Here is a 15682-nt window from a genome sequence, read left to right on the forward strand (position 1 = left end):
CCTCTATCATCTTTGAACTGTCAGCAACCACAAGAAGCAGTTACGTGTGCTTCCTACGTCGAAGTCTTCAGCGCTGCACTCTCGATCACTGAGGACATCGAAGACTTCAGAATTTACAGCCAAGAACAGCCTCTATTTCTAAGGACATCTAAGACTGGTTACACCGTGTGTTTTCTAACTCGAAAAGCTTCAGCATTGCAGCAAGGAACACCCTTCCTCACCAAGGACTAAGGTCTACGACTGGGAGTATACAGCATGGACACCTTCCTCTTCAACAAGACGGCCTTCTCCAACGTCAGCGACGATGGCGGGCCCGTCGTTAACCCGGAGCTCCAGACGAAGCAGAGAAGCTTCATGCTGTTCTACGACATCATGACCTACGTGATCCTGTCTATCGGCGTGCCCGGGAACGTTCTGTCCGTGGCGGTGATGTGCAGCGCCCGCCTGAGGAAGGCGCCCTTCAGTCTGTACCTGGCCTCACTGGCAGCGGCGGATACCGTCTTTCTACTCACGTCTGTCGGGCTGCAGGTAAGGTTTAACTGATTACCAAGTCAGACCTCTTTTTTGTTTTCGTGGTTGTCCCAAGTCTTTGAGGATGTCGACGACACTGGGTAGTAGCTTTAGGGCTTCCTTCCGCCTGAGGAAGGCGCCCTTTGTCTGTACCTGGCCTCCCTGGCAGCGGCGGATACCGTCTTTCTACTCACCTCAGTAGGACTACAGGTATGTACAGGGTTTGCTTTTCTGTTTAAACTGTTACGCAGGAATACATTCATAGCATGCTTGGCTGAGGAAGGCGCCCTTCAGTCTGTACCTGGCCTCCCTGGCAGCGGCGGATACGGTCTTTCTACTCACGTCTGTCGGGCTGCAGGTACGTACAGGGTTTGTTGCTATGTTTATGCTGCTTTTCTGTTTAAACTGTTACGCAGGACTACATTCATAGCCCTTCAGTCTGTACCTGGCCTCCCTGGCAGCGGCGGATACCGTCTTCCTACTCACCTCAGTAGGACTGCAGGTAAGGCATCGTCGCTTACAGACATGTTTTGTTGTCTTTTTCTTGGTCGTATGTCGTTTGTCACTAGGCTAGATCTTACACACCCACGCGAAAACATTCCTTCTTCACTGCTCTGTAAACAGATTTGCCTTTTTTGTTTTAGTCGTCTGCCGTCTTTGAGAATAGCCACGTCTCACGACTCTGGATGCTAGCTTTTTAAGGCCACCATTTCACTTGACAGTATTATAAAATAACGTAAAGAACATAGTAGTGTTGCCATTTGCATAATTGCCTCTATTTTTAAAGTCGTCTATCTAATTCTGAACGTCACTCTTTCAACTTGAAGCTCTAAATAAGCTGCTAGCATTGCCGGCGGATCTGGCGAATACAGAGTGACACTGATGGACACCTCCAGACTGATGGAACATTACCTTCCTTCATCTTCCCTCGCCAACTGTCACCGGGAGGGTCTTGAGTCAAATTGACCGTAGAAAGCCCATTAGTGTTATCTACGATGTTTGGCAACTTTCCTTACAGCAAAACGCCGTGCTATGTTACCGTACTGCTACATTTTGACAGGTTCAATCATGTCTGTCCTTTCAGCACAGACCAGGCTCTGTACCTCATGACAACTTTCATGCATTTATAATGTCTTCAATAAGGAACTCAAAACCAGACTGCACTTAGAATTTGACACTGTTTGACAACTTTCATGCATTTATAATGTCTTTAATACTTTGAAGAAGAAGTGAAAACCAACAGTACTGCACTGAGAATTTGACAGTGTACCCCTCTTTCAATCTTCGTGTGTGTAGGCGTACTTGGCAAGTTGTCAATTTTTATGCATTTACAATGTGTTCAAAGAAGAAGCCAAAACCAAAAGTACTGCACTTAGAATTTAATACATAATGGCAACTTTGATGTATTTACAATGTGTTCAAAGAAGAATTGCAAACCAGCAATACTGCACTGAGAATTTGACAGTGTATAGTTACCTCTCTTTGAATCTTCGTGCGTGTAGGGCCGGTAGGTGGACTTGGCACGTTGGCAACTTTCAAGCATCTTCAACGTCTTCAAAGAGGACGTTAAAACCACTAGTATTGCTCTTAAAATTTGACACTAAATGGCAACTTTTAAGCGTTTACAATGTGTTCAAAGAAGAATACCAGCAGTACCTCACCAAGAATTTGACAGTGTATAGTTACCTCTCTTTTAATTATAATCTTCGTGTGTGTAGGCTAACTTGGCAAGTTGTCAACTTTCCTCCATCTACAATGTGTTCAAAAAAGAAAACCAGCAGTTCCTCACTGAGAAGTTGACAGTGTATAGTTACCTCTCTCAAGTTTAAATCTCCATGTGTGTAGGTGGACTTGGCACGTTGTCAAAATTACCATTATGTGGGCCCATGTGGCCCTGCCCATTCATTATCTACAAATTGCGGGGCTATGTTTCAAGATTGAATATAGGGCCAGACGTATGATCGTTATGTGTATTTCAGCATGACTTCTCATTTTAGCAATTTTCAAGGCGCCCAGACAGAGCTGTACTTCTGTATCCACTGCCGCGAAACTTTATGTCAATTCTGTAAAGCTTAGAATTGGCGCCATGACTTAGGTTAATGTCTCTGTGGCTTCAGATTTCTTCGGTAAAATCGTTTATAAAGTATTGCCAATTATAGTAACAGGCACCGAGCCAACGGGAAAAGATATGGACCTTACACACGGGTACCATATGTTGGAAGCACTATACGTTTATGTGTATTGTTTTAACTGTTAGGTTTTAACTGTTGAAAATCAATCATTGCCCAGTGTACGGTATATCTGCCTTCTAAAATTGATATAGACACAACATAGTGTCCTCACCACCGTGCAAAGGCTGGAACAATGTCTCTTTGTAACACCTCCTGTCTATAAATTATTGAAAGCATGAAATTGAAAGAAAATGACCCATGCACCATGACTGGTGATTTGGACGGCAACATTTCAGAACTGTCAGAACTGTCCGCATTGTTTAGTGTGTTTGGCACGGTATGTCTTAACTAAATATCAAACGTCAAGTTGTAAGCCCATCCATGCATCAGGAGTGATTTAAAGATTGCTATCATCAAATGGATATCTGTACAAAAAAAAAGCTTGAAAAAAGATAGGGAAAGAAAGTATGGGCGTGTCAAATCACCCACCAGACCTAGAGCAGAGGGGAAATTCGATAGGAAAAAAGGCAGAGGGAGAGAGTGAAAGATGACTGAATTAAAAGGGCCGGCAAGGAATTGAAATGGCTGGCAACTTTTTCTAGCAGCATGCGAGTCTGTTTGATTCAGGCTCACGGCCGTGGGATCTTGAATATTAGCCTGAAGCTTTAAGATTCAATTTCTTTCATCGCGTCTGCCTCTAATCAACTCAAAGGCACCAAGGCCAAAGGGATAAGGAAGTCGAAGCTGGATCGATTTTTGTGGAGTGAACTTGTGAACTCCCTCGGCAGAGCTAACTTTGCGAATCACTTTGCTACAAAACAAAAGCATCCATTACTTATAAGTCTACATAATATCTTTGAGCCTATAAAAGGTTTATAAAAACTTACGAGCTTGTATGAGTGCTCTAATGTGCTGCTAAACAGCATCAAAATGTTTATCTACACATAAAAAGATATTCTGCTTCTTCTTTGTCGGTTTTTATAGACGACAACTTGGCTGAATAATGGATCTTGCTTCATAATAACTGGACTAGTCTTGCAGTGTTGTGTTGGTTTGTAATTAAAGCCATAGAGTAATGTAGATACATGTAGCAGTGGCTGAAAAACTGCACCATTAAATAGCCTCAATAACATTGCGGTATGACCGTAGGTAGTAACGATAGCCATCAAAGAAAAATGACCCAAATTGCAACGTAAACTGCCTGATAGGGATAAAGCCAGCTTACGGGCCTCCTGACATAGTATCTTTCGTCTTGCCCCTGGTATATGGTAATAGCAGTGTACGAATTGGGATTCCTCAACGGACAGGAAGAATTAACCATTCCGGATACTAGCCCCAAGACCGTTTTATCGAATAAAGATGCCGCGAAGGCGGGTTTATATTCTACATTGACCTGTGATTTAGGCCGGCTGATAGCACAACTAGGCTAACGGCGTCAATTGGACATAACGTGGGCCCAAGGGATTCTACATCCGGTCCCACGCACTCTTCCATGTCTCAAAGTTTTTGCACACTTTAGAACTTGCGCCCACGCAAATCTTCGACTGTGTATCTCCAGGCTTCGTGAAGGGAGCCGTTCTCTACATCTCTGCTACGCCCTTGAGAAGATTGCTGTTCTACCCAAATAAAACCCAAATTTGAGGAGGCCCAATTCCTAAACGTTTTAGTTTTATTCCTTCGATCAACAAGGTCATGGTTCCCAATGTTGGACTAGTTCCAATTGATATAGAGCTAGAGGGAAACTGCCTGTTGTGCACTGTGCGCACTGTCGTTCGTATCTCATGATCCTGATGTCATCACACTATCCCAGGCAGTATTATCTGAATATGGATATTACTAATTAAAGTTACGTGCAATTCATCAAATAATATGTGCCCATCTGGGTATTTTTTGCCGTAATAATCACTCATCATCATCGATTCATCTTAAAATGATGATTGAAGGGATCGCTCCATCTGATGAGGACGGCAGTGGAAGATTAGGAATTGACCTGTATTTTCTGTATGCTTCGTCGCAAAAACAACATTTCGCCAACAGCAAAAAACGATCGGATTACTTTTTATTGCAGCTAACAGTTGGTTTATAGCTGCATTTTCCATATGTATGCCAGATCAATTCCAGCAGGATTATTGGTTATGTCATCAATCATTTCAGAAATTGATTTTTTCGAAGTCTGCAATCTATAGATAAAGGCATCGCAATAACCGGATTTCCACGCACTTGATTGGATCACTTATTTTCGTCTAGTCTCCACCAGACTCCTTTACAGGCTGGATGAATAGAAGAAATCGGCCTAAAAAAATTTAATGTCCAGGGGAGTTGGTCGGCCTTAGAGGGTCCAGTTTGCCTGTGTAGAAACTGGACCCTCTATCAGCTGGCCAACTCCCCTGGCCAGTTACATTCTATTTGGGCCGATTTCTACTATTCATTCAGCCTGCAAAGGAGTCTGGTGGAGACTAATTCTCCTCGCAGATAACATCTTTGAGATTGAACTGTCGAGGTACTGTTAGATTATCAAGGGTATTTGATTAACAAAGTATTTCTTACCATGAAAAGAGGGCATATGGTCCTGTCCCAGTTAAGATAGCGTATCACCATCAATTTCATTGTCCCATCCTACAGATGGCTGCCCCAAACAGCAACTTTTATCAGGAATCTATATTTATTCCGCAATAACACAGGTAGAAAGAAGGCCAGATCGGTTTCAAAGATCATAAAATAGTGATTTACATTTATATTTTTCTCGATAAGCAGTGTCATTTCTCTTAGTTCCCTGCGGGAGCGACCTTTAGGGCAAAGTTAAGCTTAAAGGAAAAAGTACCAAAATGGATACGTATCTTTTTGAATCCGAGAAACGCAACATGCAAGTAGCGTATTCCACGGGGGGACTGGTCTCTGCATACGTTCTATACCTAAACGGCAAAACCTCTTTTGATATTTGAATTTCTTTTTGAAATTAGATCTTGGGCTAACTTCTGTAGCCCTCCGCTACCTTTCTTCATGCATGAATGTTTGGAAGAAGTCCCGAGAAATGTCTTTGAAGTTGTGTTGAAAAGACCTATGACTTACCAACCTGATGAAGCTATTCACTGAGATTTGACGTTTGTATAATATAAATCTAAGGACCACCATCTCTTAATGTATGATTTATATTGCTTCACAAGCCAACTCCAAACTTAAGATCTATAAAGAGTGATGCTCATCTCCAAGACATCTCCCAACAGAGGCCTAGTTACACCCAACCATCCTGACCAGTATCTATTGGTATTCAACACTGAGAGATTGAAGGTCACCTCAGCAGGTTGCCTTTACCATGTTCCAGGGGAGATAGTTGCCGGGGGGATTGTACTCGCAACGCATGAATGCACACATGTGCAGTCGGACTGGTCTGATTTACCAAACAGTTGGGCCGCAGCGTTACTGGCATATATTTGCTTGTCAAGTGAAGGAATCAATATCAAAGATTCTTCATGTCATCTGATCTCTTGCAAACATATGGATACAATTCAGCAGGTTGCTGCTATGTGCCTTTGCTAATAAATCATCATGATGCCTGAAACAAGAAATAGTTTATCATTGCCATGGTTTTCATACATCGTTTGGGTCTGTAGACAGCAAATGGCAGGCGAAACGTGAACAGTGTCAGAAACAATTGGGGTTGTGGGGCCTAACGGCAGAGCATTCGGCTCAGAACCAAGAGGTGCTGGGTTCGAATCCTACCGAGTCACCAACCTTGTGCCACTTTGCACGACTTTCCTCACTTCTCCCAGGTGAAAATGAGTATGCCAAAATGATCATTATCATGACCATCGGCATCAAAGTTGAACCAAATCATCCAAATAATTTGGGCGTCTAACTACGTGACCACATATGTTGTACTACTGCTCATTGCTATTCTGATAGGCTAGTCAGTACACTTTCGAAAGGACACGTACCTGTGTAACAAGCAGAAGTTGTTATCAGCTTCGAAACGTTTAAAGCTGCCTTGATTACTGATTGTGCTATTTTGGTCGCCCCATTACGAAACTGTCACTCAGATAGATCTTGGATCAAAATATGCTGATTACATCACATCAAGGCATTCGGAAATAGGTATTCAGCAAGTCCCTTTTTAAGGTGGGATGTCGCCATGCCGTCTGCATCTTGTCTTAAATAACCAACCCCGTCCTGAAATAAAAAGCCCCAGGGCATACAGAGCAATCTTACATGTGGAGATGCCGCAAATTTGCTGATCTCTGAGTGACCACTGATCGTGGGCCTGCATGGCATTGAAAGTTTGTTATTCTCAAAGGGCGAAGAAGATCGTAGCGGAAGATACCGGTAAGACTTAAGTAGCCTGCATCTGCAAAGAAGATGGGTTTTCGTGGTACGAAGCACGTAGCACACACATGGATGTCCTTCCAAAAACTCAATGTTACGTACTCATTAAATAAGAGAGGGTAGTTTTACTTCAACATAAACCAAGTAATCCATGTACAGTTCTCTGATCATTTCATGTTTCCCCACTTTACATTCATTTGTCTTCTTTTCTGTAAGTCTATCTGGATTTCTAATTGCCATAAAACGTAGTTTGCAATTGCAAGTTGAGGTTTTCAGGTCATTCACACTACAAGATTGCGAGTTTATCGGGCAACCATCCCCTTCTAATTCTGGTACACTCCTCGAACCCTCTGATCTAATACCTGGCATGGAAGCTATAGGAATAGAATTGGATGGCTACCAGGATACTAAGGGCACAATATGCTTCATGTAATGCGTTGCTTTATCTGCAACGAACTTCTGCCGCAGCTGTTTACGGATGGGTGACCGAGTAACTTTGTAATCAATATACATGAAATGCTAACCCGATGCTTCATTAGGTGTTCATCGAATTTCCAGGTCTTACTCTATGTATGTATGGCATAATGCGCGCTCATTTGTACCGTGCTGAAGCTTATCTTGTGGCTTCCAGCGGGCTTCTGTCGCGTGGGGACATGAATAGACATGTCACGGTCTTCCCGATCAATGCAAGAAGGCACTTAGTGAATGTCAGTAATTCTGAGTGTGTTCAAAGAACGTCCAGGTGCTCTATTCCTCTCCGTAGCATGGAAGTTCATCTGAGTTTAAACCATTTTATTTCTCACTTTAATCCTCTTCATTCTAATGTCAAATGCTATAAAAATTATGTTGTATGAGACGCTATAAAAAGTTATGGGTGTGGGATTTTCTCAAACCAATACCAGTTTAATCACTTTTTATGAGGAGCTCTTTTATGATGTGAAATAAACTTGTGATACAAAGCAGCCTCCTAAAAACAATTCATTGAATTTTACTGCCTTGTATTTCTTTTGCTCTCTATCATGAATGTTATTCACAGGAAGCATTGTTCGATGTAGTTTTATCACTCCCAAATGCTCAAATCTTACTGTCTTACTGACCACTTCTGTGCAGCTGATATCCTGACACCAATAGAGAAAGGTCTGCTTGCCATAAGGGTGGTCTGACCACATGAAATTCATATTCAGAGGGCATTGTGCGATGTAGTTTTATCACTCTCAAATGCATAAATCTTACTGTCTTACTGACCACTTCTGTGCAGTTTATTCAAGAGCCTTGCCGTCCATGGCTGTTAGCCACTACCAGCCTTCAGAAACGGTTGAAAAGAGCAGGATTCCCCTGGTATATCATATTTCTATTTGGTTAATTTCTTCTCTTTCCGACCACTTCTGAAGCATGGTAGAGACTACACTATTGTGTAGTTGATATCCTGACACAAACTGCTTGTCGCTGTTCTTCGTCATGAATTTCATTTTCAGGGGGCGTTGACCTGTGAAGTTTGATCACTCTCGCACGAATCCTACAGTCTTTACTGTCTTACTTCTGTGCAGTTGATATTCTGACACCAATAGAGAACAGTCTCTCTTTACGACAAGGGTGGTCTGACCCTTGAAACAATTAGCCAGGAAGGTGAACCCGCGAGAGAATCCCCAAATCGAATTGCCAATCGTTAAATCCATGTCGGAAATTAAGCCTCACCTTTAAGCTTTAGAGGTGACCAATTTCGCGTCCGTTAGGTCAAACTTGAATATAGAGCACAGAGATCACAGAGCAGGCAACAGATTAGGTCGCGATGTTTTATTGGAAGGCAACAAGGGGAACACAAAAACTGCAAATCTACATTTTATTCCTTATCTTCTGATTATGTATTTTATATGTACCATGCACTCAACCTATAAAGCAAGATAAATTAGCATCTAAATCTAATGAATAGTAGTAGATGGTAAAGATAAGGTAAGGATAAAACGTAGAAAATAAACGTGACGTTACTGAAGCAAAATACTTGCGACAAAATAGCGTAAAAACTTCTTTATCTAAGAAACTCGTTAACGACCTGTCAAATGTTTGCTCGCTGTGCGGTTACAACCTCTAGAGAGAAGGGTGTAATCCAGCAATCATCTCCTAATGCGAGGATTATCGTTAATCACGTTAGTTACAGTCTGACTGCCCCTGATAATCCCTCACTCGGAATGTGGAACCGCACGCGACTATAGGATTAACCGACTTCCCGCTGAGGATCCTCCAGGAATAAACGTGATCTGGGCTGTTCTGGATGAGGGGGATAAGGTTTCCCCCGTGCGGGATGTTAATCTTTGGATAGAATTGTCGTAAATTATAATTTGCAGTTTAGTAAACATCGCATGCTCCTGAGAATAACTAACGAAACATGGGAACAAAGTGTGAAAGATCAGTTCAATGTTTCTTGATGGAGGTAATTCATTTTCTGTTTTGTAGCCGGACTACTTGCTCACTATTAATTAGCTTCAGAGAGAATCTTCAGGGAGGAAACTTGCCACATGATCTGGGCTGTTCTAGATGCCGGATGTGGGGTGTTAAGTAAAATCCATAGTTTGACAACACTACCGAAGATAAGGGGGCGCCTCGTCGGAAGAGATACCGTGTAGAAAATTAGTATTTGTTTCCTCAGCACCATAAGGCATTAGCGTTGACGTACGAAATTGACGTTTAGGCGACTTTGATAATGAGTCGTTAGCTCTTTGGCGCCAGGAATCATTACTTACCATTACTATCTCAACGTGTACAACTGTGATGCGTCTTAGCTTTATTCAGACGTGAATAAAGAAAAGGTGAGAGGAGAGATACGGAGGGTGAACAAACTTTACTCTTTGCTGTTTCTTAAATGTTCATAACAGAAGACGTATGAAACTGGATTTTAAACGGTTGGCTGGCGCCAGAAAACTTATTACGGCAGACCTAAGTACCTTTACTGAACGCTTATCTCCACATGTATAAGCTTGATAAGTACGAGTACGTAGCTGCTTTGTTTCAATGTGAAGGGGACGGGAGGAGAGATAGGGGACTAAAGTGCGTTTTTCTACATCAATGCTCGTTTAGTGACTGTAGACTATAACTTTCAACACAAAAGTTTTTGGGCTGTGATTTTCGCCTGTGCAGCTCTAGTTTTTGATGGATCTGTCAGCATTAGCAGCAGCACAAGTTCCCACAACTGTAACGTGCAGCGACTCCAGCCTTTGATACATCTTTCAACATTAAGTAGCCTCTTATGTGTTCTCTGATCCGCATTTATCACCATTTCTGGGAGATGACTACAGCAAACTGTCGGCAAAGCAGATAGCCAACCCTGCTAGTGACAAGGGGAAGTAGAGGACTCTTGTAGTCGCCTGCGTTGCAGCCGACCGATGATGATGATTTACTATTTACTTTAATTTGTTTCATCGTCATATTACGTAAAGCAGCTTTCAATAAGATGCCATTTGTTTGCAGATATTCCACGACCACGGTCTGATCCACGCCAGTGACGTGTACTGCAAGCTGATCAAGTTCCTGGTGCGTTCCTCCGGGTACCTGTCTGCCTGGATCACCACAGCCTTCACGGTGGAGCGCTACATCGCCGTCTGCCACCCCATGCGCAGGAGCACGCTATGCTCCATGAAGACCACCAAAAGGGTGAGTTAGCCTCCACCAGACCCATTTGCAGGCTGAATTATTTACTATTCCAACATGTAATCACCAGACGTGGTGACGACACACTCAAGTTTTTTCAACTTATATTAATGCCGCCACCAACATGGGACAAATAAATGACAGGACAATACTCATTTACACCTGAGCGAAATGAGGAAAGTCGTGTAAAGTGCCTTTCCCAAGGGCACAAGATCGGTGGCATGTCAGGACTCGAACCCGGGACTCTTAGTTCCGAGTCTCGCACTCTGCCGCTACGCCACACGAAATAAATAAATTCAAACTTGAAAACATGCGCCATCCCTTTCTATCCTCCATCAGAGACCGGATTTCCGCTACTTCAGTTAAGCTGGTGTCTGTTCTGAGGTTGTCGATGTAGTTAATCCTAGGTCTCCCTCGACTTCTTCGGGAGCGATGAACCAATTCCTCAGCGGACCAACTCCCCTGGCATGTTATCTGTCTACTTGTCCAATTCCTTCTCTTTTCAGGCACTTCTGAAGCCTGATAGATGCTAACTGTACTTTTAGCTTTAGCAAAACTGAAGAAATCAATAAAATGGCCCCAGAAATTTGTCTTGTCTAACTGGAACTCAAGAAGAAACTTCAATGTATCTTTTGTATGTTTGAAGGTGAAGTTGTCTTCACATAATAATTGTTTTAAAAACTGATGAAGGTAGCTGAGAAGTTTCCAAAGTTACGTTCAAAATGACTCACCAACCTGACGAAGCCCTCGGCTAATCTTTTATCAGTTTCTTGATGAATTTCCTAATAAACTGGAACTACCGTTAGTGCCTCTGGGGTTTCTGAACTGTGACATATAAACCTCTCATGGGATGTTTGTTTCTGAACGAAACATTAACTTTTTGATGCTCTGTCACTTCTCTCTTAATGCCCTTGTAATATAATACTTTACACAAAGTTTCAGAATCTTTCTTACCGTCTAAGCTTTCTTTGTAAGCTGACATTTCAAACAGTGTCACTTTGGCACTTTTGATACTTAAGCTTTATGTGTAGTTAGTATGCATGTGTTCAGAGCAGTGGCTTGATTGGTATCTTAATAAACCGAAACTGAACGCAATGTCCGCTGGGGGCGGTGCACCGTTACTGGCTTATGATTAGTGCAACTATGCATTAATTTGACAATGTCTGAGTAATTTTTCACACATAGTCATAGATTTGTATCTATCAAGATTTTTCAAAATTATGCCCGAAGGCTAATTGCTTTTACAGTCAAATATGCTATTCGGTACAATTAGGAGACAGGCAACTACTGTCTGGAAAACTTATACTTCTGCTACGCTAGCTATTATGGGGTTGACTTCTTCTTTGAAGGCAGTGGATAATGAATAGTCCCACGTTCTGAATAATGAGTGGGTTTTGTGATATTAGTAGAAACATAGTCTTTTGGTGATCTTCTAAATGATGAAAGGATGGAGAAATTGTGGTAACTGTCTGTGGTGACTGTCTAAATCTACCACCTTGTTTTCCTTCGGGAGACGACATTTAAAATGTGTAGCTGGCACGCATTCATTGAGGACTGTTCCCACATTGCTTGATTGATATCTTTACAAACTAGAACGGAAGACAGACACCAAGGGTAAACCTGTGCGGTTACAGATACATCCCTTCTTGTCTGGTCCATGAAACAGTGCACTAATTTGTGGTCGATGATGTCGATATTTTTAGTCTCAGGTCAAAGTCTGCCCCGAGGGATATTTAATTATGAAACCAATTCCGCAGCACGACCAATACAGTAAATCATACCGACCGGTTCGATGAAGCTGGTAATAGACGCTATTAATCCCAAAGTCAGTCTAGGATAGAATTAACAATGCGGCAGATACATCCATGGGCATATGTAGAATTTACAATTACATGTGGTTTTCAAAGATAGCACAAAAGTTGAATGGAAAGTGTCTTACTCACTTGTCACTCCACAATGATACTTTCTTAGCATTGTGTCTGTGTGTGTGTCTGTGTGTGTGTGTGTGTGTGTGTGTGTGTTTGTGTGTCTGTGTGTGTGTCTGTTTGTGTGTCTGCGTGTGTGTGTGTGTCTGTCTGTCTGTGTGTATGTGTGTGTGTCTGTGTGTGTGTGAAAAACTGTAGGCGTTTCCTATAGATCATTTGTTTGTTTTGTTAACATCTCCATTAATGTTACATAAATTGTACACTATTCTTCCAGTAGTCCGCAAGGGTAATTATGTAAATCACCATGTAGCTATACGAGACAGTATATAGATAGTACAATGGTCTAATCTCCAAGTAGATGTTATACATAGGTCTCTATCATACTTGTTTTACAGGTGCTACTGGGTCTGGCCATAGTGATCTGCAGTGTTAGCTGCCTGGAGTTCTGGGCACAGGTGGAGAGGGACAACATGTGTGAGTTCCGGGATCCAGAGACGTGGCTCAACATCACCATATACGACATGGCTGCCGGCCGGCTCATACCAACTGCAGCCGTAGGGGTGCTCAACACAATCATCGCCACTACGGTGCTTCGGGTGAGCATCTTGTTACATGACCTCCTTGACAGCTGACTACTGATACCGTTTCCCTTGCGCGATAATTAAAGAGTTGTAGACATCACGGTGATTGCGAAGAATACAAAATTTCTATCAGACAAGACCTAAATATTTCATGGAGATCTGAGGGTTAGACTTTTGTATTCCATTCATAAATAGAAAATTTAAACGTCAGTTGTGGATCAAAGGTGACTGGAATTCGAAGCCGATATCGTCACCCGTCCCCGCTTATCAAAGGCTGATGGGCTAGGCTACTTTACACCCTTGAAGATGCAGATGACCAGAATATGCAATTCAGACCGCCACCTAATTCTAGTGAATGTACATGTACTGCGCTTAAGTCCTTTTTTCTATTTTCAGAAAAAGGAAGATCGTCGCAGCCTTTCAGTCGCAGTTGTGGAGACCGAAAAGCGACAACAGCAGGTTGGAAAGTATATCTTTGACATCATGCAATGGCCGTATTTGAACGTATTTAGTACTTAGTACTTAGTGCGTCGTCTTCAATATATTACATGTCTTTTACATTGGAACGAAGTTTGAGTATATCTGCCATGTTAATCCATTCATGCATTCGACAAGATTTGTGTGACGGAATCATACCGCATATCTAATATCTAATATTTGATAGCCTAAAATGTTGACACTCAGGCTACTTTACTTTCTCTATGTTTATTCAGATCACCATCGTGCTATTCACAGTGTCCACCACTTTTTTCGTCCTGACGGTTCCGCAGTCTATCGTGGTTGTGTACGACCTTGCCTCACGTACTATGGACGACATCGACGAGTTTACGTTCTTCCGCAAGCAGGTCATTGCGTTCACCTTAGGCTTGATGTTCAAGCTCAACTTCGCTATTAACTTCATCCTGTATTCCCTCACGGGGAGGCGCTTTCGGGAGGTTGTCGTGGATGTGTTGTGCCGCTGTCGTGGTATGCGCCGACCGTCGTACGAATTGGAGGAACAGGCGACCAACCCGGTCCAGACGGCGGTGTTCGCGAATATGCCTGGGACCAGAGAGCTGAGCGCGTTCGATCGCCGCCGCTACATGACGTCGCGAACGCCGTTCCACTCCCAGGTCCTGCACATGACCGCTAGTGATGAGAGAAGAATCCACAGGTCAAGTGCAAGTTCAGCGAACGGGCCTGAAAATGATATAACTGAAGTGTAATGATCGGCATTCGTAGCTTGGACAGTCATATAGTTTAATCGGATAGCAGTTTAAATAATCAAGAAATAATAAATACCGTATGTGCTGTATTCAAAGTGCTTGCTTGTAAGTGAAAAGTAGAGGATAAGTGTGCCTAAGTCTACACAATATTATTTCTGATGTTTATTATATTCAGACAGATATAAGCCAGGGTTGTGATGAGTGTGATTAAAACAGATGTTTGTGTTGGCAATTGATTGTTTTTTTATATTGTCTGTCATTATTATTGCAATGTCGACCGACGTTATTGATAATTAACTGTACATTGTACACAAGGCATCTTTGAGAACATTTTGATGTTACCTCAAAGACAATAAAGAGAATTCTCACAAGGTGGCGCTTGAGACTCGTTGGCAGAAGCCAAGTTGATCACGATGAGCCAACTGTTGGCTCATCAGACTATCAATGTAGCCACCATGTTCTGTTCAATCTCTCCACTTGTTTCTGGTGACACAAAATCACTCATAATCCCCATGAAAGATGGAAGGCCTCCGTCTTCAAGTTTCTAGCCATGGATTCAGTCAATTTCTGCAAGGTAAGTGTTATTGCCACTTCTACAAACACAATGCAAACATTCCCTGACCATAACATCGTCGTGGTTCAAACATTAGCCTCCAATGTAAAACCATTAACATGCCATCCCTTTGCACTAAGACAACCTGTTGAAAAAGAGTAAGGGCCCTTCAGTACAATACTTAGTCTAGTTTGTTTTATAGCTTGGTAATTTACTCCTGTCCCCAACCCGTCGTAGTTAAGCGCTCATATTTTAACTGCGAATGTTTTGTGACCTTGTTGACCTTTACTGAGCGTGCATTGGAGGACAGGTCAGAGGTCACGCCCTAAATGACCTCTATGATGACAGTGGCCTGTTATTGCGTCATTACCTGTGAGCTACATGGGAGCAATCGGCAACTTTATGGGGTCTCAGCTGCTAAAAGGTCGATTTTTCTTTCCTCCGGGAGCTAACAAAAGCCTTTCCTATTCAATATGTGGCTGATCATTTTCTTTCTCGATACAATAGGGGACTATAAAGTAATTGTTTGCTAACAATACTTCCTGAATGGCCTCGTAAAGTGGGCGATCTTTAGAACCTGGTACTAAAAGTAATGTTTCCTTATATTGGTCTCATATATCAACAATTGTGATAAAAGGTTGGCCTTTTGGCCTCGTATTTGACCTAATTTCACAGACGAGGACATTTGAAGCTTTTGCCTTCAGGCAACCGCCATTGGGTGGGGTTAAGGCATTGTAACTTTGTAATTTATTCCTGTCCCCAACCCGTTGTATTT

The 15682-nt window shown here is 42.4% G+C and overlaps 1 protein-coding gene across 1 annotated transcript; it reads left to right on the forward strand.

Moving 5' to 3' along the window:
* Positions 1–255: 255 nt before the first annotated feature.
* LOC109483557 (probable G-protein coupled receptor 139) lies at positions 256–14354 on the forward strand. The gene is made up of 4 exons (XM_019786591.1): positions 256–528; positions 10464–10646; positions 12964–13163; positions 13844–14354. The coding sequence occupies exons 1-4, from the start codon at positions 256–258 to the stop codon at positions 14352–14354; spliced, it is 1167 nt and encodes a 388-aa protein (XP_019642150.1).
* The last annotated feature ends 1328 nt before the right edge of the window (positions 14355–15682 follow it).

Source organism: Branchiostoma belcheri, unplaced genomic scaffold, assembly GCF_001625305.1.
Source record: "Branchiostoma belcheri isolate BF01 breed outbred unplaced genomic scaffold, Haploidv18h27 scaffold65, whole genome shotgun sequence".
Classification (NCBI taxonomy): domain Eukaryota; kingdom Metazoa; phylum Chordata; class Leptocardii; order Amphioxiformes; family Branchiostomatidae; genus Branchiostoma; species Branchiostoma belcheri.